Source organism: Ambystoma mexicanum, chromosome 10 (genome assembly GCF_040938575.1).
Source record: "Ambystoma mexicanum isolate Mex_15411 chromosome 10, UKY_AmexF1_1, whole genome shotgun sequence".
NCBI lineage: Eukaryota > Metazoa > Chordata > Amphibia > Caudata > Ambystomatidae > Ambystoma > Ambystoma mexicanum.
The window spans coordinates 1,028,267,295-1,028,292,721 of NC_090932.1; the positions used below are offsets into that span (position 1 = coordinate 1,028,267,295).

The window sequence follows — 25,427 nt, forward strand, 5'->3', positions numbered from 1 at the left end:
CTGCAATGCTGAGGGGATGTCTCAACTATGCCTGAGGGCCAATGGGGGCAGGGGGAGGTATGGGAGGCGAGAAAGACAAACAAGGACATGGGCCGCAGGCACAAGCGTCACACACAGCGCTAACAGGGGCTAATTTAACAAAATAATGTAAAATTCAGAAAAAGCTCACTCGGGCTACACTGGGGGAACCAGGTGCCTTACCTCACAGCCACGGAGCAACAGAGTGGCGTAGCAGAGGTGGCAAACGCAGGACTAGGTTCTTGTTTCAGATGGAAACAGATTCAGCCTATGCCGCAGGGGGAGGGAGGGCAGGCGGGATGGACAAACAAGGAAACAGGCCGCAGGCACAACAAGCAGCGCACAAAGCGCTAAAACAGGCTTATTTAAGAAAATAATGTAAAATTCAGACAAAGGTCACTCGGGCTACACTGGGGGAACTGGATGCCTTAACTCACAGTCAAAGAGCAAAAGAGTGGTGTAGCAAAGGTGGCGAACACAGGACTAGGTGCTCATTTCAGATGGAAACAGATTCATCCAATGGGAGCAGGGGGAGGGACGGAAGGCCTGAAGGACAAACAAGAAAGCGGCCGCAGGCACAACAAGCAGCACACAAAGTGCTAACACAGGCTAATTTAACAAAATAATGTAAAATTCAGACAAATCACTTGGGCAGTACTGGGGGAAATGGATGCCTTACGTCACAGCCAGAGAGCAGCCTTTGTCTTTGAGCTCTTCTTGGCTCTTTCCCAGGTTGGGCTACTCGGTCTAGGTGCAGTTGTCGGACCACATGGTCCACCCATTACAGGCCACGCAACCGATAACCCCGGGCCCTTTGTGATGCTCTTTAGGCCTTCTGGATTAACACTGGTTTTCCAACTAGCACCAATGTTATCACTCAACATTTGCTGTGCTTTCTTTCTCTCTCTGGCAGCTTAGGGTTTAATCACCATTTGTGTATTGGCAGTCTTTTGGCTTTATGAAAACTTGCATTTCACCATTTGTATTTTGGCAGTCTTATGAATTTGCCACATCTTGCATTTCACCATTTGTATTTTGACAGTCTTTTGGCTTTGTCACAACTTGCATTCAACTTGCCCATCTCAGTTCAACAACTTGTCTTTTCCACTTGCCTTTCATTCAGTTCATAAATGTTTATAACATCTTTTACTTTGCTTCTGATTGCTTGTAACAAATTGCATTCCTTTCACCATAGCACGTATTCATTTTTCTGCTACAATTTCACATGCTTTCCAGGTCTTCTCTTTAGTTCGGTATTCAATATTTGCCATTGTGTTTTCCACAATACTTAGCACCTTTTCCGTTCTTCATTATTCCTTCATTGTATTTCCCAAAACCCTTTGTAATAAATACATGATTTCTTATTTGTACATTCGGTTTCCACACCCTCTCATACGCTTCTTGCTTGTACGTAAAATTAAATGTCTTACATTCGCCCCAGAGCACCCCGGTACAAGTATTCTCCCTCTCGTACTCACCGGAGCTGCTCTGCTTCGCCGGCCATCTTTGTGCTGTTCTTCGTACTGCTCTCTGCTCCTGGATAGACATCGGAAGTCACAGCCAGCAGCGCTCACTTTCGGAAAACCCTCGGGCAGCATCCCGCAGCAGTCAGGAGTTCTCTGGGTTCCCAAGCTTCAGCTGGGAACACGTAACACCGGCTAGTGTTGGGGTTATGGTCCTCTCGCGGCCCGCTCAGGTTGCAGCACCTCCTTCCTCCCCTGGGAACACACAGCATCCTCTCTGCCGGTCCTGCTTTAGCCTGCTCCTCGCCACACATTTGTCACCTTCTCTCCAGGCAGATTCTTCCAGCTTTGCTGGATGGGCCTGCTTTTGAGTACCTGTAGCCTCTCAATAGGTTGCAGGTGCAGGTAGTTTGCCTGACCCTCATTACATCACTTAACATGGCTTACCTAATCCTCTATAGGCATCTTCCTCGTCTCAGTATTGAAGTGGTGGAACAGACTAGAAGTGTACATTACTCCTAGTCGCTTCTTCTTCGTCCCAGTCTTAAAGGGATACGTTTTAAGTTCATAGTGTGTGTGTGTATGGAAGAGATGTGGACCGTGTTATGTGGGGGACTGCTCCTATTTGTTTACTTTCTAAATTGATATGTATTTGAGGAGTTGGGTAATCATTACTGAAGGGGTTCTACCGGGTCCATAAAGAGAGAGGTGCTTCGGATTGGTCTCTTTCTAGTCTTCCTATGACATGGATGTTTCCATTGATCATCTTGACTGGATGGAACCAGAGTCTGATGACATGACCCTTGAAAAGCTTCAGGGATGAAAGGTTCATCATGAAAAGGGAAGGGGGAATACCACGTCTCACCTGCAGATGTCCGTTCCCCACCCCCCAGGATGCCTCCACCCAGGGGATCCTCCCTCCCATATCCACCACCAGGGTCGGGATCCAAAAGCGATGGCCTTTCCCAGGCCACCTGAGAGGAGGATGTTGGGGAGAAGGAAGTGAGAATGCCCTCAATGTTTCTCAGACCCCATTATCAAAGCACAAACCTCGACGCACATGGGGTGATTTTATTGGGCCTGAAGGAAAGCCAGAGGTGTAGTAACTGCAGAAGTGAAAGACTTCATCCTAAGACTCAACACAATACAAGCTGACAGGACAAAGTAGAAAGGAACTGTTGGCAATTTAAAGAAAGAGGCTCAATTGCAAGAGTAAGTAGGAGCATTTATATAGCACATACACCTAACTTATTTGTCGCTTGGCACTGCATGGAGAGAACTTAATGAACTGGGAAAAGACGACTTAGTCCAAGTTACTTATGAGCCAACTTGATTTGTTGGCAAACTCTACACGTAAAGATGCACACCTGATTGATGAATAAAATCAGATCTTATTTCTCAAAATTCAAAATATAAAATTAACCTAATAATCGATCTAATTAAATGCACTGCTTCCCATGTAACTAGATGGATTTTAGGTTAATTTCATATTTTACATTTTGAGAAAAAAAATATGGTTTTATTGGCCAATCAGGTGTGCATCTGTATGTACAGGGTTTCCCAACAAGTCTGCCTTTAAGTAACACGGACTAAGTTTTTTTTCCAGTTCTTGACAATTATGTGTTGTTGTGTGTAATGTTCCTGGAGGTCAAGACTGTGTGCCAGGCCCCTCATATGGTTGTACAAACATTATGAAGCCATCCGGAGAGAGACTTCTAGGTGTTGTGCTGTGGATTCCCGGGACATCCCATATGTGTTTACAGAGTGCACTGAATGGGCGCAGTGAGGCTGAGTGTTTTAGTGTTCTTGCACAGCACTACTTTGAGTAACACTACTTTCAGACTTGGACTTGGAGTCTGTTTTCAGTTGCTGTGTCTGGGGTGAGGAGGCGGACCCTACAAAAGGCTTAATTCACAGACGTGTTTTATAATCGCAAAACCCCATTAGAAAACGTTCTGTGAATCAAGGCCTAAATCTTCTGGCCTGGCGGTGCCTCACCGGAGTGAGTCCGGAGCCCGTTCATCTGGCGCAATGAACGCTTTGCTGATATTCTGCGAATTAAGGTACCTGTTGTTTACCTCTACTAGCTACACCTGATACGTGCATCTGGGAGTGTTTTATACCTGTTCTATCTATTTTGCAATTAGCCGCTACTACTGCTAATCCATCCACGCCATGGTGATCTATACAATACTTTGTAAAATTGCTGTGAGAACGGACCTAGAGGCCACAATGGCAGCTTCTCTTCATAGCAAGAAAAGGGCAAGTTCTTTGCTATGCGATTACGATAATACTGCATGCGCCTCAATGGACGGTGAAAATGCTGATGCCTGTACTCTTCGGGGGTCATTATGAGTTGGGTGGTAAGGGATTACTGGCACCGGTAAGGAGACCAGTGCCGGTAATCCCTTACCGCCCAATTCCGAGGTCCCTTAGCGGGAACCGGAATGAAGGTGTGGTCTGACCACACGTCCCTTACGGGTCCCGCTAAGGGACCAGGGCGCTAATAACGGGCTTGCTAGTCGCGAGCCCGTTATTAGCGCCCTCCCCATTCCCATTGAGCTCTATGGGGGCTCAAATGGGAATGGGGAATGGTTTGTTCAATGGGGACTTACCGGTCCCTCCAGGGTCGGAATGCACCGGTAAGTCCCCATTGAACAAGACCGGTGATGGACCCGGTATTGGAGGCAGCCATGGCACAAATAGTGCCATGGCTACCTCCAATCTCGGAATGAGGCCCTTCAAATGAAACAATAGGCCTCATTCCGAGCTGGGCGGTAAGGGATACCGGGCACCGGTAAGGCGACCGGTGCTGGCAATCCCTTACCGCGCAATTCCAAGGTCCCTTGGCGGGGACCGTAAAGGACGTGTGGTCTGACCACACTTTCTTTACGGGACCCATTAAGGGACCTTGGAGCTAATAACGGGCCCGTTATTAGCGCCTTTCCCCTTCCCATTGAGCCCTATGGGGGCTCAAATGGGAATGGGGAATGGCATTTGGAATGGGGACTTACCGGGTGCGCCTAGGGCGGAATGTCCCGCTAAGTCCCCTCTCCACCACACCGGACACGATTTTGGAGGCAGCCATGGCGCTAATAGCACCATGGCTACCTCCAAAGTCGTAATGAGGCTCAATGTATCCACACATCAACGCCTGCCAAGCATCTTAGGGTTATGTCGCTGTGGCCTGTTATTAATTTGAGTGAGACTGAACCTTCTACTTGTGCCGTCTCGGGCATGAATTGATTGGAAATACAGTCAAGAGGAGAGGAACGAGGCCCTCTGCTGTCCAGTGTTCCATCTCACAAACCTTCATTAGACCTTGGAGGAGCACAAAGTTTGGAGCTAAGAGAAGGGATTGTGGAACTTGAGGTACCGACAACGAATACGAGTAATGTAGAACCAACCAACAATGATTCTATAATTTTGGATGTATTTTATTTAAGACTCTGCAGGAGCTTGGATGGACTTATTGCTTACAATGGTCAAAAGGACGCTATTACACACTTGCAGACTTCTGTGCAGGAACATGAACTTCATCACTTTAATCAACCACACAATCATAATTTCAAATGCACGGACTTTGTTGAAGTTCCAACTAATTAAGCATGTTTTACGCCCCAAAAACATACACGCTTGCAGAACGTCTAAAAAGTCTACCTGAAGTGCACTCCATGGGGCCTGCCTCTATTTTGGCATTGCATTTGGTCCTGGGATCACTGCTGCATCCATACGACAATATCAAAGAATCGGTACAGAAAATACAATCAGAATTGCTACAGTCGATGCAAAGACTCAGAAAATCTTGGATATTGTTGTAAGCATGCTTGTCCATCGACTGACCTCAATATGGCAGCCGTTGGGACATATGTAAGAAATTGTGCGTCAGGTGCAGGCTATATTGGTGAGTGTACCACTTGACTGCGGCTGGAATCACGCACAGGTTTTGGAACAGGAGAAGCGCGTTGCAACTGCCCAAGCCTATCACGCTGCCACACTGCGAGTAAGAGGACAAGTTCCTTTGTGAATACATGGTATCTTATACTGAGAAAGGGAGTGAGAATACATTTAAATATTTACACCTATGCACTCATGCGTGTTCTTTAGTTTGTTTGAAATATGACACAGAACCGAGTACATAGTGTAACTTGTACCAGGCACCTTCTTTCATTCTTTGGGTAGCTAGTGAGAGTGGGTGGGGGGAGCCTTTTTGGTCACCCATACAATTATTACTAAAAATATGAAGAAAAAAATATTTTTATGGGATCATACGTGACTCCTAAACCTATGTAATTTTGAGATAGAAGGCATTCCACTCCCTGCATTATGACACCTAATGAAAGGCCAGTATAACATCTGTCCAGGGCTACTGCCGGGATCATTTGCAAATCAAGAGATGAAGTTTTCAAAAATATACATGGTTGTTTTTCGATGACTCTGTGTGGCGCGGTTATAGGAAATTACCTGTGCTCCCCTGTATAACTACGTAATAAGGTTAGTAGTAAGCTTATAAATGCAAAACGCAGGCAGATTGGGTCTGCATGGTGAAAAGGATTCTCCAACTGATTATATAGGTTTTGTGTATTGTTTTTAGAGTGAACACATTCTAAATGGGTTAGAGAAGATCTTGGATCTCAGAAGAACTACGTTCATCTGTACTGACGAAAGCCTAGAAGAGAAATTATAGAGATCGCAACAGATGGGTGAACCTCAAAGGAAAAGACCAAACCGATGTGTGTCGACATTGTTTTAAACTACATCCTGTGGTAGCGAGATGAGGGATATCAGGCAATAAGAATCCCTAGGGAAGTTGATGTATGTCAGATCAAGCTTTGAGCAGACAGTAAGAGTTTGTAAAATCATAGGTAATGTGGACTGAGTTATTGGGACCCAGATAGTGCCTGTAGTCCTCACTAAATCAACTTGGGAGTACAACTCCCTGATGCCAATATTTGTGAATTGCTTGAACATTGTACTGTATTTTGCTCATTTGCAAATTTTTGGCATTGCACGGAAGGCACGGTATTGAGCAGTAGACACAGACACAATGGATACACGTTTTGAAAACCTTTTATTTAATATTTTAGTTGGATTGGTTGAATTCCTAACTGGCCCTAACTCTAAAATGGGAGTAGTCTCAACCATTTAACAAATAAGAAATATGTCCAGGTCAGTCTGGTCAAAATGAAAAGGCCTATACTAAGAAAACCTAACCTTGCCCTCCTTCTGAAAATGACAAATGTGTTAAGGAAAATAGTGTCTCAAAAGAAATGTCAGAATGGTTTCAGTAACATGTCCCTTCCCCACAGGTCTAGAGAGTCTCTTAAAAAACAAAGGATAGGTGGATGGCACAGTTCTTTCAGTCTTGCACACTTTGGCTTACTGGTACAATTCAACAGTTCAATCTTAAGTTCCAACTTGTGGTAGTTCATTCACTTCATTAGGCTTCGCCCGCCTTGCCATCAATACTCTGTTCACATTCACTTTTTCAATTTCTCACAGTTCTGTACAGGCTTCCCTCTGCTGGGCTTGAGCCTGTCTCTCCTTCATGGGGGTTCCTTTCCCCACGTTTTACCTAGGGTATATTTTGACTGTCGAAGACTTTCAAAATTGCAAGGAATTTACATAGACCTCTGCATGACCCCTTCAACCTCTTTTTCGACAATCCTTCAATTCGCAATGTTCTCTTGCAGCACCAATGCCTTGTGGTACTTGTAATTCTTAGGGCCTCATTACACGGTAGGCGGAGGACCAAGGTGCTATTAGCACCTTGGTCCATGCCAGTAAAATACCGGCACCGCCTTGGTGGAAAGGGGAATTACCGCCCTATTCCAAGGTTGGCGGGGCGGTAATTCCCCCTTCCCCCATTGCCCTTCCCCATTCCCATTTTTGCCCCATAGGGCTCTATGGGAATGGGGAAGGCGCTAATTATGGTGCTGCAAATTGCGGTACCATAATTAGCACCATGGTCCCTTTGCGGGTTGGTTTTTAACGCCTGCTAAACAGCAGGTGTTAAAGTACCAACCCGAAAAGGGACCTCGTAGTAAGGCGGTAAGGGTTTACCGGTACCGGTGCCCTTACCGGTACCGGTAAACCCTTACCGCCGTCCGTGTAAGGAGGCCCTTAGTCTCTTTAGTTTGCCTTCTTGGCCTTTTCCATAGTTCTTAAACTTTGCCCTCTTGGCATATTCATAGTTCACATATTTCACTTTCCTCTTATTCAACTTTCTTTCCTTATCGTGGTTACTTTCTTATCTTTGATTTCTGCAGTAATATCTTTCAAGAAACTTTCCAATGTGTGACTTAACCTTGCAGGACCACTCTGTTACTTTGTACCCTTTCCGTTCAACAGTTGTTCTCTTCATTCGCGTTGTATCGGCACACGCACAACCTTCAACTTTCAAATTACAGTCACTTTCCCTTTAACACACATCAGAGTTTTGTTACCTTTGATAACTCAATGGTCAGGTTAATTAGATGTCTTTCATCTTATTTCTGCAGCTCAAGGCCGTTACCAACGCCTCCTCTGCTCCTCCCCAACTCTGCCATTCACCCAGGAGGGTCGTGGTCCACTTTCTGGCAACTTGAAGGTTTCCTTCCTCCGCTCACTCGGCTTTGCTCTTTGAATGCTTACGGCTCTGCAAAAGCATAGAAATCTTTCCTGGATTTCTCATGATCCTCTCATCTGCCGATCAGCCCGTTGGTTCCCATCAGCCCCAGAAGAGCTGTTCCTTCTCGTACCCAGCCTCGCTCAAAGTGTGCCTGTGCGTGCCACCAATTATCTTCACAGAGAGTGTTCATAAGTGGCAGGTGGACATTGTTAGAGCTACGTGCCTGACTCTGCTTGGCCTCATTACAGGGACAGGGTTAATGAAAGTCATGGGAGGTTATCTTTCTGACCTCATTCCTCATCTTCCTCTGCGCAGTAATGTTGTCAAGATAAAGTGGGCAGGAATGATGGGAGTTTTAGTTTTCCATGAAATAAGCAGGGATAGGGGTTAGATGGGTTGTGGAAAAAGGGGATACCATTTCTCACCATAGGGTGCTTCTCCCCCACTCCCTGAGGAGCCCCTACCCAGGTGATCATCCCTTGCTTATCCACCTCCAGGGTCGGAATCCAAGATGTGATGCACCTATGTGTGATGGCCATGGCTTTGAAGAGTATACGTTCCTTTACTGGTAGCCAATGGGTGTCTTTCCTTGCTTGCGAAATGTGTTCCCTTTCGGGAATGGTCAGTGCTGCCCGGAGCGCGTTATTTTGCGTGATTTGGAGTTTTTTTAGGTTGTTGATAGAGGTGCCTAGGAAAAGTGCATTAGAGTAGTCCAGTTTGGTACCTATTGTGGCCCTAGCGATGGATAGGCAGTTTTTGGTGGAGAGGAAAGGCTTGACTGCGTTGATCATTTTGGTGGGGAGCGCTGAAACGGAAGCTATGGCGTTGACATGGCGGGACATGGATAGTGAGGCATCTAGGTGAACACCTAGGGTTTTGACAGTCTTAGAGACTGTGATGATGGAGTTATCGATGTTAAAGGTTTTATATTGAGGGGGGAGTTTGTTGAGAGTTTTGCTGGTCCCTAATATGAGGATCTCGGTTTTATCCCCGTTTAAGCAGAGGCCGTTTGCCGCCATCCACTTTTGGATGGCTGCGTAGATTTTGTTTAGGGCTGTCACATCTTCTTCATAGGTCCCAGTTAGTGGGAGTAGTACCTGTGTGTCGTCCGCGTAGTTAGTGTACGCTATTTTGCGACAGTCGAGGTCATTGAAGAGTGGAAGGGTAAATATGTTGTAGAGTGTCGGGCGGTGCAGGAGCCCCGGGGGACGCCGCAGTGGATGATAGTGGGGGTAGCCAAGGCAGTGTCTGAGAAGACCTTCATGAGTCTACCATTTAGGAACAATGACACCCAAGCGATAGCTTCTGGAGCAAAGTGTGCTTCATTTTTTAAGTGCATGCCTAAGATATCATGGTTGACAAGGTCAAAGGCGGCGGACAGATCCAGTAGGAGAAGGAGTGCCGGTTTGCCTTTGTCCATGATGTCCCCAAGTAGTATTTTTAGGTCGAGTAGGGCCGACACTCTGTCCCGTGACCTGGTCGGAATCCTGACTGTCTTTTACCTAGGATATTGTTGGTTTCAAGATATTCCTGGATTTGCGTGTAGGCAACTTTATCCAGAATCTTGAGCAGGAACAGCACGGTGGTGATGGGCCTATAGTTGTTAGCAATTTCTGGGTCAAGCGTAGGTTTTTTTAGAAGGGGGCGTACCCAAGCTTTTTTTAAACGATCTGGAACTGTGTTGGCGTTGAAGGAGGCGTTGATGAAGGATTTGAGAAAGGGGGCGAGAGGTTCGGTGCAGTCTTTAATGTGACTGGCAGGACAGGGGTCTCCTTTGCAATTGGAAGGTTTAATCTTGTTCATTATCCCAATGACTTCTTGTTCTGTTACTTCCCTGAATTTGAAGGGGGTTATGTGGAACTTGACGGGAGGGGGCACTGGACTGGAGTTGGGCTGGTGGTCAGATGTGGTGGTTAGTTCGAGGTGCTGTGATAGGTTTTTGTGGTGCATCTTGATTTTATCTTGTAGGAGTTCGATTTTGTTCAGTAGGGCAGATTGTATGGAGTTACACCAAGTTTGGTCTTTGACTATATCTTGTGATTTGGTAGCTGGTGTGGTGAGTTCTTTGAAGATGGCAAAGAGTTCTTTGGATTCAGAAGTTGCATTGGCAATTCTTTCATTGTAGGAGGCGGACTTGGCTATGATTATGGCTTTCTTACATTGAGAGGTGATTTTTTTGTAGGAGGATAGGGTGGCTGGGGAGGGTAATTTCTGCCAGGTGTTCAGTGCTTTTCTTTTCTGAGAGCAGAGTTCTTTAAGTTCAGAGGAGAACCAGGTGTTTGAGTGTTTCACTGTTTTGGCTTTTTTATTCTGTAATGGGGCGATGGTGTCTATGGCAGTGCTTATGGTGCTCTTATAGATTTCTGCTAACACTGACGGGTCGGAGGACTTAAGGTTGGTTGTGAGTGTGCTGAGGTGTGGTATGATCATATCTTTGGTAAGATTTGTAGCTCTTCTTACCTGGGCTGGAGGAATAGGGTTAGGCTTTTTGGTCTTAGACGCGGCTGGAATGAGGAAGTGAATGATGTGGTGGTCTGACCAGGGGGTCGGGTGATGGAGCTAATGTCGATGTGGCAATGGTTGTCTGCTACCCAGTCAGGGATGCAGCCTTTGTTGTGGGTGGGTGAGGTTATCTTTTGGTCAAAGCTTAGTTCATTTAGGGCTGATGCGAGAGATTTGGCTGGCTTATCCTTTTTGTCGTTGTAGCCTAGGTTGAGGTCACCTAAGAGGATGCTTTTGGAAGTGGGTTTTAGGTTGTCTGTTAAGCCATGTAGGAAGTTCTCATGGAACTCCAGTATTGGGCCAGGTGGCCAGTAGACGAGGTTGATGGTGGAGTTGGGGGAGAGGGCGATTTTTATAGCAAGGGAATCTGTGGTATCACCCAGGTTGGATGTAATTTGTCTGGCCTCTAAGTGATCTTTCAGGATGAGTGCTACCCTACCTCCTACTGAGGAGAGGCGGTCTTGCCTGATGATGGAGTAGCCCTGTGGGATGGCAAGGTTGATGGCTGGTCCTGCGGCACTATGGAGCCAGGTTTCCGTGATGGCTAGGATGTCAAGGTCCAAGTTGATAAGGAGTTCGTGAATTTCAGTGGCATGAGCAGGGACGGATCTAGCGTTGATAAGGACACACTGTAGGGTCTGGGATAGGGGGGTGGTGTTGTGTAGGACCGGTGATGCGGGGTTGGTGTGCACCAAGACTGTTGTGGGTGCGGATAGTTTGGCCGTGAGGGTGGACGATTCTGTGATTATGGGTGAGTTGGGTGGTGTTTGGTGGGTGATGCTCGGGAATCTGGAGTGTAGTCCCAGGAGTTGGTTCCTGATGTTGGTGGGTCTAGTGTATAATGTACTGGTAGGTGGAGGGTGGGTAGCTGTGATGTTATTTTTAGAGAAGAAGGAGGGTAGAAAGTAAGTGGGGGGAATGTTGGAGGGGAAGGTGGGGGTTGACTGGAGGGCTGGTTGCTAGTGAGTGGGCAGGTTGCGAGCGAGTGACTCATGGTAAGCAGGGTTGGAGGGCTAAGATAGAGTGGCCGTGAGGTTAGCTGCTGGGCGGCAGTCTGGAGGGGTACAACCAGGTGCAAGATTCAAAATTTAGCACTCAAAGGCAGTGTAGGCAGTTTAGAGCAACACACACTGGCCGTATAGGCAATCAAAGGGGGTGCAGCTAGGTGCAGAACTTAACATGCTATACAAGAGCTTAAAAATGCAACAAGAACTTAAAAATGCATGAGGCTAATATGGCAGTGCAAAGAACCTAGATTCGAAAATCACATGTAGGCTCAGAAATGCATGAAGCTAATATGGCAGTGCAAAGAACCTAAATTCGAAAGTCACATGTAGGCTCTGAAAGCAGAAGGCGAGTTATGCAATGAGGGTTCACCTAGATTGGATTGGTGCATCCACTGTATAGGCTATCAAAGCAATAGCCGTGGTGTATATGTGGGCAGAATGCTTGTATAAGGGTGGCTAGACAGGCATGTGTGGGGGTTCTGAGCTCGGAGAGTGCCCCAGCTATGGCTCATGTCAGCAAAAGAAGGCCAATGGCAGAGTCAGCAGTGCAGTCATGATGGTCAGTGTCCATATATGAGCAGTATCATGTATGCAGAGGAGTTTATGCGATGCGGAGGTGACTCAGGTAAATGGCGATGCACAGAAGTTGTGGTGAGTACAGTACCTTAGCTACACCTTGAGGTGAGGGCTCTGTGGATTCCAGCAGAGTGTCTGGCAGTAGGCAGTCCAGGCAATAGACAGGCAGAGACAGGCCTTGTGAAGGCAGGCCTTAGGAGTGGGAGGCCGGCTTCTGCCTGCCGGCGACTGTGGTTGGCTCTTCTGGGTGAAGCCAGCCAATCAGGCGTTGCGGCAAGAGGGGCTCGAACTGCTTGAAGCAGTCATAAACATTGCAGCCATTTTGGAGGCGCTTTTTTCGAATTAGGCAAAATTGTGGGCAAAGGATTGCCAAACCTCGTCTGCACTTTCCAGTAGTGCCGAGGCAATAGGGGTAAGTGGATCCCTATCAAAACAGCATTCAAACAATTAAGGGCGAATGGTGTGCACATTGATGCACGTTGTGATGATCTCACCGGAATGCAGCATGGGTCGGCTGCTAGATTACGTTCAGCTGGGCGCCGTCGTGTGTTCTGGAGAAGGGCTCCAGCCCTCTCCACTGTGACGTGTGTGGTTGCAATGAAACTATTAGATGTACAGAATATATTTGCATATTGAGCTTAAAAGCACCTTTTGAGCAATTAATGTATGGACAAAACTATAAAATCAAGTTACTTGTTGAGTGGAACACCCATGAAGGCGCTATTCATTAGCAAACCAGATGATTGGTAAATGATAAACCCGTTGGTTTCATGCTAATAGTGAAGCAATGCAACTATAAGCCTTAGTTAAAATGCTACAACGAATGACCAACTAATACACTAATTTCTTCTTAATTTTTGAACAATGTATTTCACCCAGTAATTGAACAGAGATTGTGAAGGAGCACAGCAAATTCAATAACATGTATATACAAATTATATTCTGTAATGCATATTTTTTAATTAGTCCCATTTATTGATAAAACCTCTTTGCTTGAAGCGACAAAAACAAAAAGTGCAGTATAAAATGCATGTTATTCCCACAAATATGAATATGTCAAATTGCCCAATATAAGACATTTATATAAAGTATTATATAAAAATAAACCCATTAATTCAGCTGAACTGATCACTCAAACAGTGGAAGGGGGGGGGTGCACGTTTGAGGCTGACACTCCCTCTTATAATGCTTTTGGTGTGAATTAGAAAAATTAACCATTCACAGAACCCTTCCAATCAAAATAGTAGTGTCTAATGAGGATAAAGTGGATGTCGTTTGGCCATTATACAAATTCATGACTCTGTTTGTGGGAGAAAAAGAGGACCAAATAATTTTCTTGTAAGCTGCATCCACAGGTATTTTGTCAGAGGAGTTCCAACTAAATTGCAGAAAAAGGGTTGCATCACTGGACACAGAAGGATTTACCAAATTAAGGTGGGTAATCAGAGCATGTGGATTCCTTGTTGTCTGGATTCAAAGGGCTTAGGATGAAAGCTGGATAACCTAGAAATGTAGTGCCTTACCATCCAGAGGACAATCTCAGCCACAAGAGGCCGTGAGACATTCATTCTCGAAGGTGGTTCCTGCTCACAAAATTTAATTTAACTACTCAAAATGTAAGGGGGACCAAGCTTCATTTTGTATTTAAAATGTTCAATGATGCTTTAGCAATTGAATCCTAGGAAGGGGAACATTTTTCTTTGACTTGTTTAGGGATTCTTGGAATCTGTGACTTCTTCATGCGATTTCACAGATTTGGTAAAGGTATTAGAAGGGTTCATGCTCTGTGCCAGTTCTTAAAAATACATGTAAAAAAGCAGAATGTTTTTCTCATGTTTGTAAAACATTGGCAAGGTCACTGATACAGAAATCCGATCTTAGAAATATGCTATGAAAGAGATTAATTTTTCCAAGACCCTCATTCCTGAAGGAAAGCAAAACCTTTCATCATTTCCCTTTCATTTATTTCCAACCAAAACAATGTGCAAAATTATTTGTTCATGCGCTCTGTCTTTGAATTTTTCATTTTCTCATTTCAATACAATTGTATCTCATATACTGTTTGACCTGCACAGCACCATAGAATATTTCACTCAACTATTTTTCTAATTATATGGATTTTTAAGTTGGAAATAAAAATGTTTGTCACTTCACACATTGTATGGCATGTGTGTTCATTTTATCCTTTATCTTCTTAAAATTATTCAAATCCATTTCTATCTCCTTCGTCTGTAAAATGGGCAAAATAATTGTAAAATGATCTATAGATTCTGATACATCAATGCATAATGAACAGCGGTCAGAGATATTAGCTTGTTACTTCCAGGCTGTGTAGCCCAATGGGACAAATTTAAGATGACATTTTGCAAACAACAGACATTTATGCGAGTTAGGCAGCCACTTATGCTATATTTGTAACTCCCAATTGGAATTTAGTGACAATTACTCGAATATATGTACACCCACCTTGCTTCCTGGTGATAAATGACTCATTGCCCTCACATCATATGATGGTTGTACAGCCTTGGTATCACTGGGGTGAGTTATATCAAGCTGGCAAAGATTTCCCAAACTAATACTAAATGCCTCATTACGAGTCTGGCGTTAACCGTGCCGGAAATTCCACCGGCTCTCTGTTTGAATACATTAGGGTGACTTACCCAGCATTGTGAGTTAAGGGAACACCCACATTTGACCCATTTATTATTGTTAATTAAACTAAAATATTCTGTCTAAAAGAGCCTTTCGCTGTCCCAGATTGCGGGGTAGGATTGTTGTTGGGGGGCATTAACTTAGTGCCATTCCTCCATAATAAAAGAACCCCTATAAAATAAGTTAAATACTAAAAAAAATTTCAACAAGTAAAGGACCATAACTTTTAACCAGACTGTGTTTTAGTTTATGGTTGCTCAAAACCGCAATTGTGTGGTGTGGTAAAACAGTTGTTATTCCAAAACTGTAATGAGATCCAGACCTTTAGTCCAAAAAGATTTGATCTGACTCCAAATATAATCTTCTTAGTTTTAACAAAAGATAATATTGGGCTTCATTATGAGTTTGGCAGTAAATCACAGGTAAATCTGACTTACAGCCAAAATCATTTACTATTACCATCATTTGGTCCCACATAGTTACCATAAGATAATGGGTGGTGGCACTGTGGTTTAAGTCTCTATTTTCCGAGCCCATGATACTCCATGGGGATTTTGGTGGATTTATCATGAGTGGTAATTCTGCACGGTGAATGTGCTGATTATTCGAGGTAAAGTGGCAGATCAACCGCCATCTTTATGCTCCAAGTGAATGCTCCACTTGACTTCCAAACTTGTAATTCAGTTGTGTGGTAATGCAGCGGTAAAGTGGCAGTAACAGAATTTATGCCCTTTTCAACACTAAACACGTAATTCTTGCTTTATCACTGAAGTCTGGATAGGAGGTAATTATTCAGGCTCTTCTTCTTGGTTGAAGGGGATTCTTTGAATTTTGAACCTAGAACAATGGATACAAATGGTTGCCGTATAAGGTTGAGAAACGTGCACAAATTTCTCCTTCTGGAAAATACTTCAGCACTATTTTGCTTCTACGTCATCTGAGACTTGCTACAAGAGGATTACTTTTCCTTCCAAAGAGAAATATACAGACTCCAACATACGTGGATACCAATCATGCTCGTTTGTAACAATATGGTTTTGCAATACTGTTGATTATATGCATTTAAATATGTACCTGATAATGGAATCTGCTCCAGACAGAATGTACTGGGTTACAGAAAGGTGCAATAAGGTAGGTCAAGAGGAGGATCACTGTACCTATCTGATAAGTGTGAAGGAGCAAATATGATCTGACAGGATAATAAAACAACTGCCTGTAATCTGTGTATTTGCAAATACAATAAATGTATATACAACAAATAAAGGTATATGGGCAACATCTCAGATGACTATAATCTTTTAGACCTTTTGGAGCCATACATTCACAGACCAATGAGAAAATGTATTACTTAAACCCTGAAACTGCATATTTTAAGATGGGAACCAAAGGTAAGCAGAACCTCTGAATGTTAAATGTTAAACCAAAGCACATGAGCTACAATAGCTAATAACTAATGACATTTGCTTTCCCCAGCTCTTATCGTTGGCATCACTTTTAGGGGAATTGGACCATATCAAATCAAAGGCCATGTTGGTCCTCCAGGTTACAGAGTAAGGGAAATGCACATTATTTCTGTAGATTGTACGGGTAAAGAAATCTTCTCTTACCTTTATTTCCCATTAGGTCAACTGCGAGTGGAGTTGAAGGCCGCCCAGAGATTTCTTCGGAATGAGCCGTGAGGGCATTTCGTAGTGTCTTGTATCCATTCAGGACAATCACAGGTTCTCCTCCCAGCCATACAGTGAAAACATTCCCATAGGTGTTTGCCAGCTGCGGAGAGTAAAGCGAGAACGTATTCAAGCTGCCAGACGTGGTAAGCTGAAGCCTCTAGTTGTCTTCATCTTTGAGTGCCTGCAGCTTGTTTTCAGGGTGGTGCCCACAAATGAACTGCCACCATACCCTAAGCATTGTGCTTGAGCAGCCAAAGGGAAACGGAATTGGCTGTTTTGACCGAATATACTTAACCGTATGGCCTAGTTGACCGAATTTAGGCTATAAGAAATGATCGTACAGCCAAAAATTCGGTCAACTAAGCCATACGGTTCCATTATAGCGTACAATGGGAACAGGGTTTGCAGGGTTGTGCCCCGCTTCCGGGACATTGGAAGTGGGGGACTTACATTTTTTTAAAAAACAGGGGTTGCAGGGTTCTGACCCTCATTGCAGGGACAGAACTGACTCCTGCAGGGTCTGAATGAAGGCAGACGCTGAAAGGTAAGTGGGGGGGTGGGGATGTATTGGAGGGTCGTGAGAGGGGCATGGATTAGTTGATTTTGGCTGCGAAAATTGGGTTTGTGGTGAAATTGACTACGGTCAATTCTGCTGCAAACAATTATACCACTGTTAAATCATATCAATCTAGGGAAACATCTCAAGGCAACGGGTATGGTAGAACTTCTCGCTGGCACAAAAAAATGAAAAATATTGACAAGGATATTTGCCTCAATTAATTAAAGTAAATACATACCAACTCCTCTTAGACTGCTCTCACCACCACATCCTACGAAATGTCTCCCATCACCTCCTCCTTAACACCTCTCACCACTTCCTCTTTAACTTCTATCATCCCTACCCCTTTACCTCTCTCACCATTCCCCCTTTAGTATTCTCCCCACCTCTTCCTTAGCTTCACTCACCACCTATTCCTTACCTTCTCATCACCTATTGCATATCTTCTATCATCACCTATTCCACAGCTTTCACATCACATCCTCTTTAGCTTCTCTGAATGCCTCCTCCATAATTTCTCTCACCACCTCCTCCCAAGAAACCAATGTAACCAGTTATCTCTTATTAAGCAGAAAGGGCATTGCTACATCGAAACTGCAAATTATTTGGGAAATACAGGAAAACATTCTATACTAATGCTATTAACCTTTAATGGTTCTCTAAATGAATTTCCCTTTTTGCCCATTGTTACATGGACAACAACAGAAACACAGCAATGTCCATGTTTATTGAGTATGCAATTCTGTTTCCTGCAAGGATATCAGTCATCTTTAGCATCTCTTCCAAATTGAGTCATCACTTATAAGCATATATTGGCTTAATTTTAATGATTGTTTTCTTTTCACGAAGTTCCTGTAAACAGTTCCAATGATCAAAAGATCTTTCTTGTTTTCTAGATTAAGTCTCTGCAAACTGTGATTCTTCAGATGTTTTAAACTGTGACTCCCAGGATCCCCCACCATTATCAATGCTGTAGCTAGCATGCTGGCTAGGGATGATGGGAGTTGTAGTCCAAAACATCTGCAGAGCCAAAGGTTGCAGACCCTGGTATCAAGATAATCCGTATGTTTGTACTATTGTGTCTCTGAATATGGACTCATTTCTGCTTCGGCTCAGGGTTCAGTATGTGATTTTGGTTCCCATGTCTCCTTTTCTTGCTCAATATATTTATTTATTAAAGGCCACATGTTATAGAAATATCAGTTTTTGGTCATTCAGTGCTTTTTGAAACACCGTTATTCTGCCTGTTATTCATTTAATGCATAACAAATGTTGAGCATGGCATCACATCCCTTAGTGCTGGTCGATGGCATGATGTCTCTTTCGTGTGTGCAATAAAAGTACATTTGTACTGTTGTGTCCAAAGTGTTTATGGACGATCTTGAGATTATTTCAATGAATTTCATGGTATCATGGATAGTGTTCATCCATTCTATGAATATGGCTAGGTCTACTAGTGATCTTTTCCATACTAAACATATATGATCAGTAATCCTCGTACAGTCCTCGTACAGTCCATATGGATCTTTTCCATACTAAACATATATGATCAGTAATCCTCGTACAGTCCTCGCACAGTCCCAAAAATGCTTTGGGCCTCATTATGAGAATCCCACATTACCAGCATAGAGGTATTAACGCGTCCGTGCACCCTTGACGCCGCTAATAGCAGCTGATTACGAGTGCGTGAGCATGTGCGAACCCCCATGCCTGTAATGGCTGCACCGCCATGCCTCTAAAGGCCCTCCAACCCCCCGATAGTGCCATACGGGACCCGCCGATACCGCCTCCACCAAGGAGCAACCCCTTAATACCGACCCGGTAATAACATCATGCTAATACCGGGCTCGTAATACCGGACCCGGAAGTAACGGGAAATGCACCGGCGGCCATCTTTAAACACACAATCCATTGCAATCCTCTCAATCCAGCAGTGCTTCAGAGTACAGAGCATGGCCATACCATCCAGCATGTCCAAGGCTACCTGCAAGACTACCCCCTGCCTGCGCAAGAAGTGCTTCTCCGATGAGGAGCTGAACATGCTGGCTGATACTCTTGCAGCCCATGCAGATGAGGTTTTTGCAAACAACCTCAAAAGGGAAGTGCAACTAATAAGAAAAGAAATATGGGAGGAGGTTGCGCGTAAGGTGACAGCGGTTGGCACCACACTCCGCATGGTCAAAGACTGTAAAAAACGATGGGATGACCTACGTCTCCGGGTCCGTAACATCCTGGCATCCAATCGCAGGGAGGCCATGGCCACAGGAGGGGTGCTCACTCACCAGTAAAATTGATGCACTGGGTAGAGACCTGCAGCACCACCATACATATGGAGTCCATAGAGGGCTTTGGTGAAATGGAGACCGGTGCGGCGACATCGGGAGATGGAGGTGAGTGACCCCACAAAACCCAGTAGGCCAAACCATGACATAGTACAACAGATGTGAAAGTGAGCCATGCATGGCCCATCATACAAACAAATACAGATCCATGTCCAGATGGAGGCCCAAACCCTGGCCCAATTAAATGCATGCTGCGTGCCAATCCCATTACCAACAGACACCCAACACACAGGGACCATTCGCATGTCACATATCACATAAACCGCAATACAACAGTATGCCACCTGGTACACATCAGTACCAAATGGAGAGGGCACGGCTTATGCCAATATGCCCCCCCCTTGAAAGTACCCTGTGTGACACACCTATAAGAATGCAATGCATGAGAAATGAAATACTAAACAGCACCAACTCATGCATCTTGCATGTAACACCATCACTGATGCCCTGCATCTCTTGTTCCCCCACAGGCACTGATGCAGAAGGTGAAGGGCAGGACCCTGCCCCAAGGACATCAACATCTAGGGCCAGACCAGAGGGCACTGGGCCTTCCACCTCCGGGGCAGCACAGCGGGCCAGAGTGCAACCCAGGGCACCTGTACAGGCCAGGCCGGCTGAGGAGGAGATAACAGCAGTGGACGAGAGTGCAAATACTGAGGTGGCAACAATTGCTGAAGGCGAGCCTAATGGCACGCAGTCCGCTGCCACCAGTTCCGTGGGTGAGGCAGCAGCCACAGCCCCCCTCAAAGATGTGGATGTGCATGCGGAGGAATAAGAGGACATTGACGGCACCATCCATGTCGAATGTCCCCACACATCAAGCCCCCCGTCCACCCCCCACCACTCCACACAGGGCACACCGTCCAGCTTCATGCAGGAACCAGCAGGCAAACTGCGGAGTCTGTATCTGTCAAGCACCCCAGAGGCCAGCCCTGCAATGGCCCACCCAGCTGCAGCACCCTCCACCTCCACAGCCCCCACTGACATGGAGGCACGCCTGTTGAGGGTAGAGGCCCGCCAGGACTCACTGATCGAACTGGTGTGCCAGTATGTGGCCGAGGGTGTTTCAAACACGCTGTGAAATACCAGAGGCGAATGCTGGAACCATTTTGGCCATCAATTCGAGTGCCATAATCATCCGTGACAGTTTAGGGGCCGTCACACAGGTCCTTAGCAGGATGCTGCAACACATGCAGCAGCAAAAACCTGCACTGGTGGTGCAAAATCCATCCACCTCCACCCCATCGACCACACCTGCAAGCTCGACACCCTCAAGCCCTGTGCGGATGACAAGGCACAGTGCAAGGCACACAGAAATGCTACCCTCTGACGCAAAAAAAGTCTGGAAATAGCCGGTCTAATCACATTGTGTGTGGGATGACAATGGGTGAGGGGGGAGGTGGTGTTGGTGGTGTTGAGGGGATTATGGGGGTGTTTAATGGGGGTTGTTTGGGGAGTATGGGGTGTTTGGGGGGTATGGGTTGTTTGCGGGGTTATGGGGTGTTTGGAGGGGTATGGGGTGTTTGGGTGTTTTGGGGGGGAGGGCGTGTGAGTGGCGGAGGGAGGAAGCACTATATTGTTATTTTTCTTAATACACCCGTTGTGTTCAAAATCATTTCATGACTGGACATTGTTAATTATGTGTGTGTACATTTTATTCATGACAGCGCATAGTGCCCAACTCCCCACATACCCTGTGTCCATGTCCACACGGTCCCAGTCTCAGTGTAGTACTGACACATAACCATTAACGACCCTGTGGATCAGAAGTATTCGTCAATCAGTGATTGGCGTACAGCACGGCCATCTTGTGCATCATGTACTACCAGGGGTGCTGCTTCTCATCAATCATCATCCTTATCATCCTCACCCGGTGTATGCATGTAAATGTCAGGTGGCAGTGGTATGTTTCTCCGGATGCACATGTTGTGCAGCATGACACAGACCATGGTGATCTTTGCCACCTTCTCAGGCCCATAGAGGAGTGCTCTACCAGACCTGCTTAGGCAGCGGAACCGTACCTTCAACAGGCCAAAGATCTGCTCAATCACAACACGGGTACGGGTATGAACCCGACTGTACTAATCTTCGTGCCTGTTCTGCGGGTTCCGTACAGGGGTAAGTAGCCACAGCTTCAAGGGATAGCCTTCATCACCTGCATGGGAGCACAAAGAAGTATGTGTGAGTCAATATCTAAGCTGACACCTTTAGGAGAAACGGCCATGGCTGCAGCTATTTGGTGTTGGCATGCACATGTCCCAGGATGTATGTGCACAGGTTCATTTGATGCATTGTGTACTGCACAATGGTACACTAGTGTGGATTGCGTTGTACAGATGATGCAGGCCGTCCAATTGCATGCTGATGTGGATGTACTGTGGATGCGGAACAATGTCTTCCCATCCATTATTGCAGTGTATGCTACTCTGTACCTAATCACACTAGCAGCATTGGCACAGTTGTAATCATGTTTAGTCATGCATCGCTTGACATAACCATGGTGGCCTGCTTGTGCATCTGGCATGTTGTCATTGATGTGTGGCATTGGTCTTATGTATGGCATTGATGTGTCATGTTCAGGTTGGAATGTTCAGGACAACAGTGTTTAGCTCTGAGTGCATTGTCCACTCACCCCCAATCCCACCCCGGTGGAGTATGCAACCCCCCAATCCCAACCAGGTGGAGTATGCACCCCCCCAATCGTAACCAGGTAGAGCATGCATCCCCCCCAATCCCAACCAGGTGGAGTATGCACCCCCCCAATCCCACCCAGGTGGAGTATGCACCCCCCCCAGTCCCACCCAGGTGGAGTATGCATCCCCCCCACAATCCCAACCAGGTGGAGTATGCATCCCCCACCTCACAACCCCAATGCATTGCCATGGCCAAGTCAGCCAACTTACCGAGCAGCCAGGCACGTCGTCCAGCATGTCGCTCGATGTAGCGGGGTAGTGTGGCCTCATGTTACGCAGCACCATGGCATCATGTGTAGATCCGGGATATCGGGCGCAACAATGTGTGATGATCTTGCTGGAGTCACATACCATCTGCACATTGATGGAGTGGTATTGCTTGTGATTGCGATACACCGCCTCATTGGCATGAGGGGCCACCAATTCTACATGGGTGCAGTCAAGAGCACCGACGCAATTGGGCATGCCTGCCAGTGAAAGCGAGCTCCTGGCCAGTCCGTGGTAGGGTAATGTGGATGCTTGGAATTGCAGGGTTTTCAGCTCATAATGGCCCGGGCCCGTTAACGATGCCGGTAATACCATTCCGCCTTCCTTTTTTCATTACCTCCATGCTCGTAATGAGGCCCTTTGTCTTGTTGTTCACAAAAACCTATAGCAGGATAGTTCCCCTTTTGAATATGAAGGGATATCCATTTTTCACCCAACACAAAGTTCATGGTGGTGTTTGGAGTAGCCCTCTAGAAAGAGGAGACTTACTAATCACATATTGCAAAGTGTGTCAGACATTTGTGACTCCACCCCAACACTTTAATATGCATGCTGAATTATGAAGTCCCATTGAGAGCTAAGTATCCTATATCTACAGAGTCAACCTTTTTTTATCACCGCCAATGTCAATATTATTATATTTATTATTGTGACACCATCAAATCAATAGAATCCAGTAAAACCAATTCCAAATACATACAAAATATATATAGCAAGAAAGAAAACTAGAAGCACATCATTTCAACTTCTAGAATAGACATTCTAGTTAAAATTCTCCTATTTAAATCATCCATATGTATTACCAAGGAGACCTATTTCTTCCAACAATCTGATTACCTTAGTAGTTTAAAAATATCTCATTGCCCACATTTAGTAATTCCCACATGGATTCTATGTCTACATCAGCTCTCATTTTGAAAATATAACCCAAATACTTTGTCCTACTATTTGCAGTAGCTGGGCATTCTACCGCTATATATTTTAATGTCTCTACTTCATCTGGCTTGAAACAATTACCACATATTCCAAGACTTGGATAAGACCAAGATGAAGGAGCTAGTGTCATTTTCCCAGTTAAAAAAAGGTTTAAACAAAACCGTGAAAACTGCTCTCTATAGTAAGGGCATGGATATTGTTCCAGATACTTGGCCAACGTCCCCAAAGGTTTATCCACATTGGAGAACCTAGAATGTAAACTACAATTCCTTGTCCTATTTATAGTTTCTATCCATCAATTCGTGCTCTGAAACACTGGTGCACGAGCCCGATATAAATAAAATATAATTTCATTTCGCAGACATCATTTTATCCATAATAGATTCACCCTTATATCACTTTAGTTCTTCCACATTGAACCAAAATGGATTCTGCACATTGTTCGATACAAATCAAAAAATGTGATGCTTTGTTCTACGTAGCGAACTGTAGATCTTCATACTGGGTGGTGTGCATGGGAGGAATGATTTTACTGTACGAAGAAATAATGTGCCAGTGAAACCAGGTTTGGAAAGACTGTAGGCCAAGTTTAAAACAATGATGCAAACGGAGCAGATAACGGAAGATTATGTGTTTATTTCCAAATTCTACCTTTTAGTTTATCCCAAGACATCCCATTGAAAGAGGTCTCAATTTCAGACCCATATAAAACCTTTGGACAACTTTGCCAATATAAAATCTTATTAAAGGCTTTATGGAGAATTTACAAAACATACAATACATTTTTTTCATTTTGTTAATCAACTGATCTATATACTGATCTATATTCTATTTTTCCAATCCCTTTACCATAAAAGTCATCCTTGCTTGAGCTGTTATAATGAAACCTAAATAAGTGATTTCTTTCAGACCGTCAATTGGAGCCTTATCAATGAACACCTTAAATTTGACACCTTTTTTTGGATACCTGACAAAGTGGATTACATTTGACTTTTTCTGCTTAATATCCAAATCCAGCAGACACGTGCTTCCCCCATTTTAGGACTGACAAAGGCTGCTTTATCGAGGTCCGTGAGGTACAAATTACAGAGGCATTGCGCCAATATACAACCTTGTCTGAGTCCTCTTGTTGTACAACTGGGATCTGTCAGGTTACATTCTGCATCTACCTTACTTTGAATCAGAGTATCCTAATGTATATACTCAAGAATTAAGAGTGGAGGTGGAATTTTCCAATGCCTTAACTTATGTCAATATACTTATTTTGTCTTTGCACTTACTTCCTAGAGGGGCATTCCCAGACTATATCATGCATCCAGCAATTGCATCTGATCATTGTCACATAGAAAGAACATTTCCAATAAACTCTGTCCACAAAGAGTTAAGATGCTGCACAACAGAATGTGCATTACTAATATGTGAACTACTCAATAATGTAGAGTGGTAGGACAACACGTTTAGGATTATACCGGGTCCCCTTCAACCAACAGCATCAGTGACTAATTCCAATCTAAACCGGAGGTCGCATCAAGCATCTGGCATCTATGAACACTCCTCATTGATCAGACAGAAATACAGAAATACAGAAAATCAGACGCCTGGGAGTTTCTCAACAGTCTTTATTGGTTGTGGTTATAAGACACGCTCTGGACAAACTCAAGACATTTTGCCTTCCGCTTGCTTTTATAGTCTGTGTACACTAAGCCCACATTAGTAATAGCTGGCATCCACAATTTTCTCTGACACACAAAACCGATAAGCTTATTTTAGATTTGTCTAGACACGACTGTGGAAGTTCTCAACTTCTGCCCACACTGCATAATGACCAGTTCCACCTGTGTTAATGTGGCAACCATGTTAGTTTAACAAGGGGAATAGAAGGTAGATCTTATAATTTGGCATTTGTGTTTCTTTGGACAATCAGCGAAAGCAGCATCTCAAATATGTTAGGAAAGAATACAGAAATGTCGATTGCGATTTCTTATGGCTTTTGATTCACAGCGGTTATCTCACACGAGTGAGAATTGGTTCACTAGGCTTCCTCCATTCTTAGAAAATAGATGAACATTCAAATGTAATGTAATGTAAGGAATGGAATTGTTATGCTTTTATTTTAACCTGGGGAAAGTAAG

General features: G+C 44.7%; 1 protein-coding gene across 1 annotated transcript in view; it reads right to left on the reverse strand.

The window, feature by feature from the left end:
• Positions 1–25,427, reverse strand: part of LOC138491958 (cytochrome P450 2J2-like) — a 192,042-nt gene that overhangs the window by 122,953 nt on the left and 43,662 nt on the right. The window contains exon 2 of the mRNA XM_069618845.1: positions 16,436–16,598. Within this exon, the coding sequence (XP_069474946.1) occupies positions 16,436–16,598 (163 nt within the window). The remainder of the gene's footprint in view (positions 1–16,435; positions 16,599–25,427) is intronic.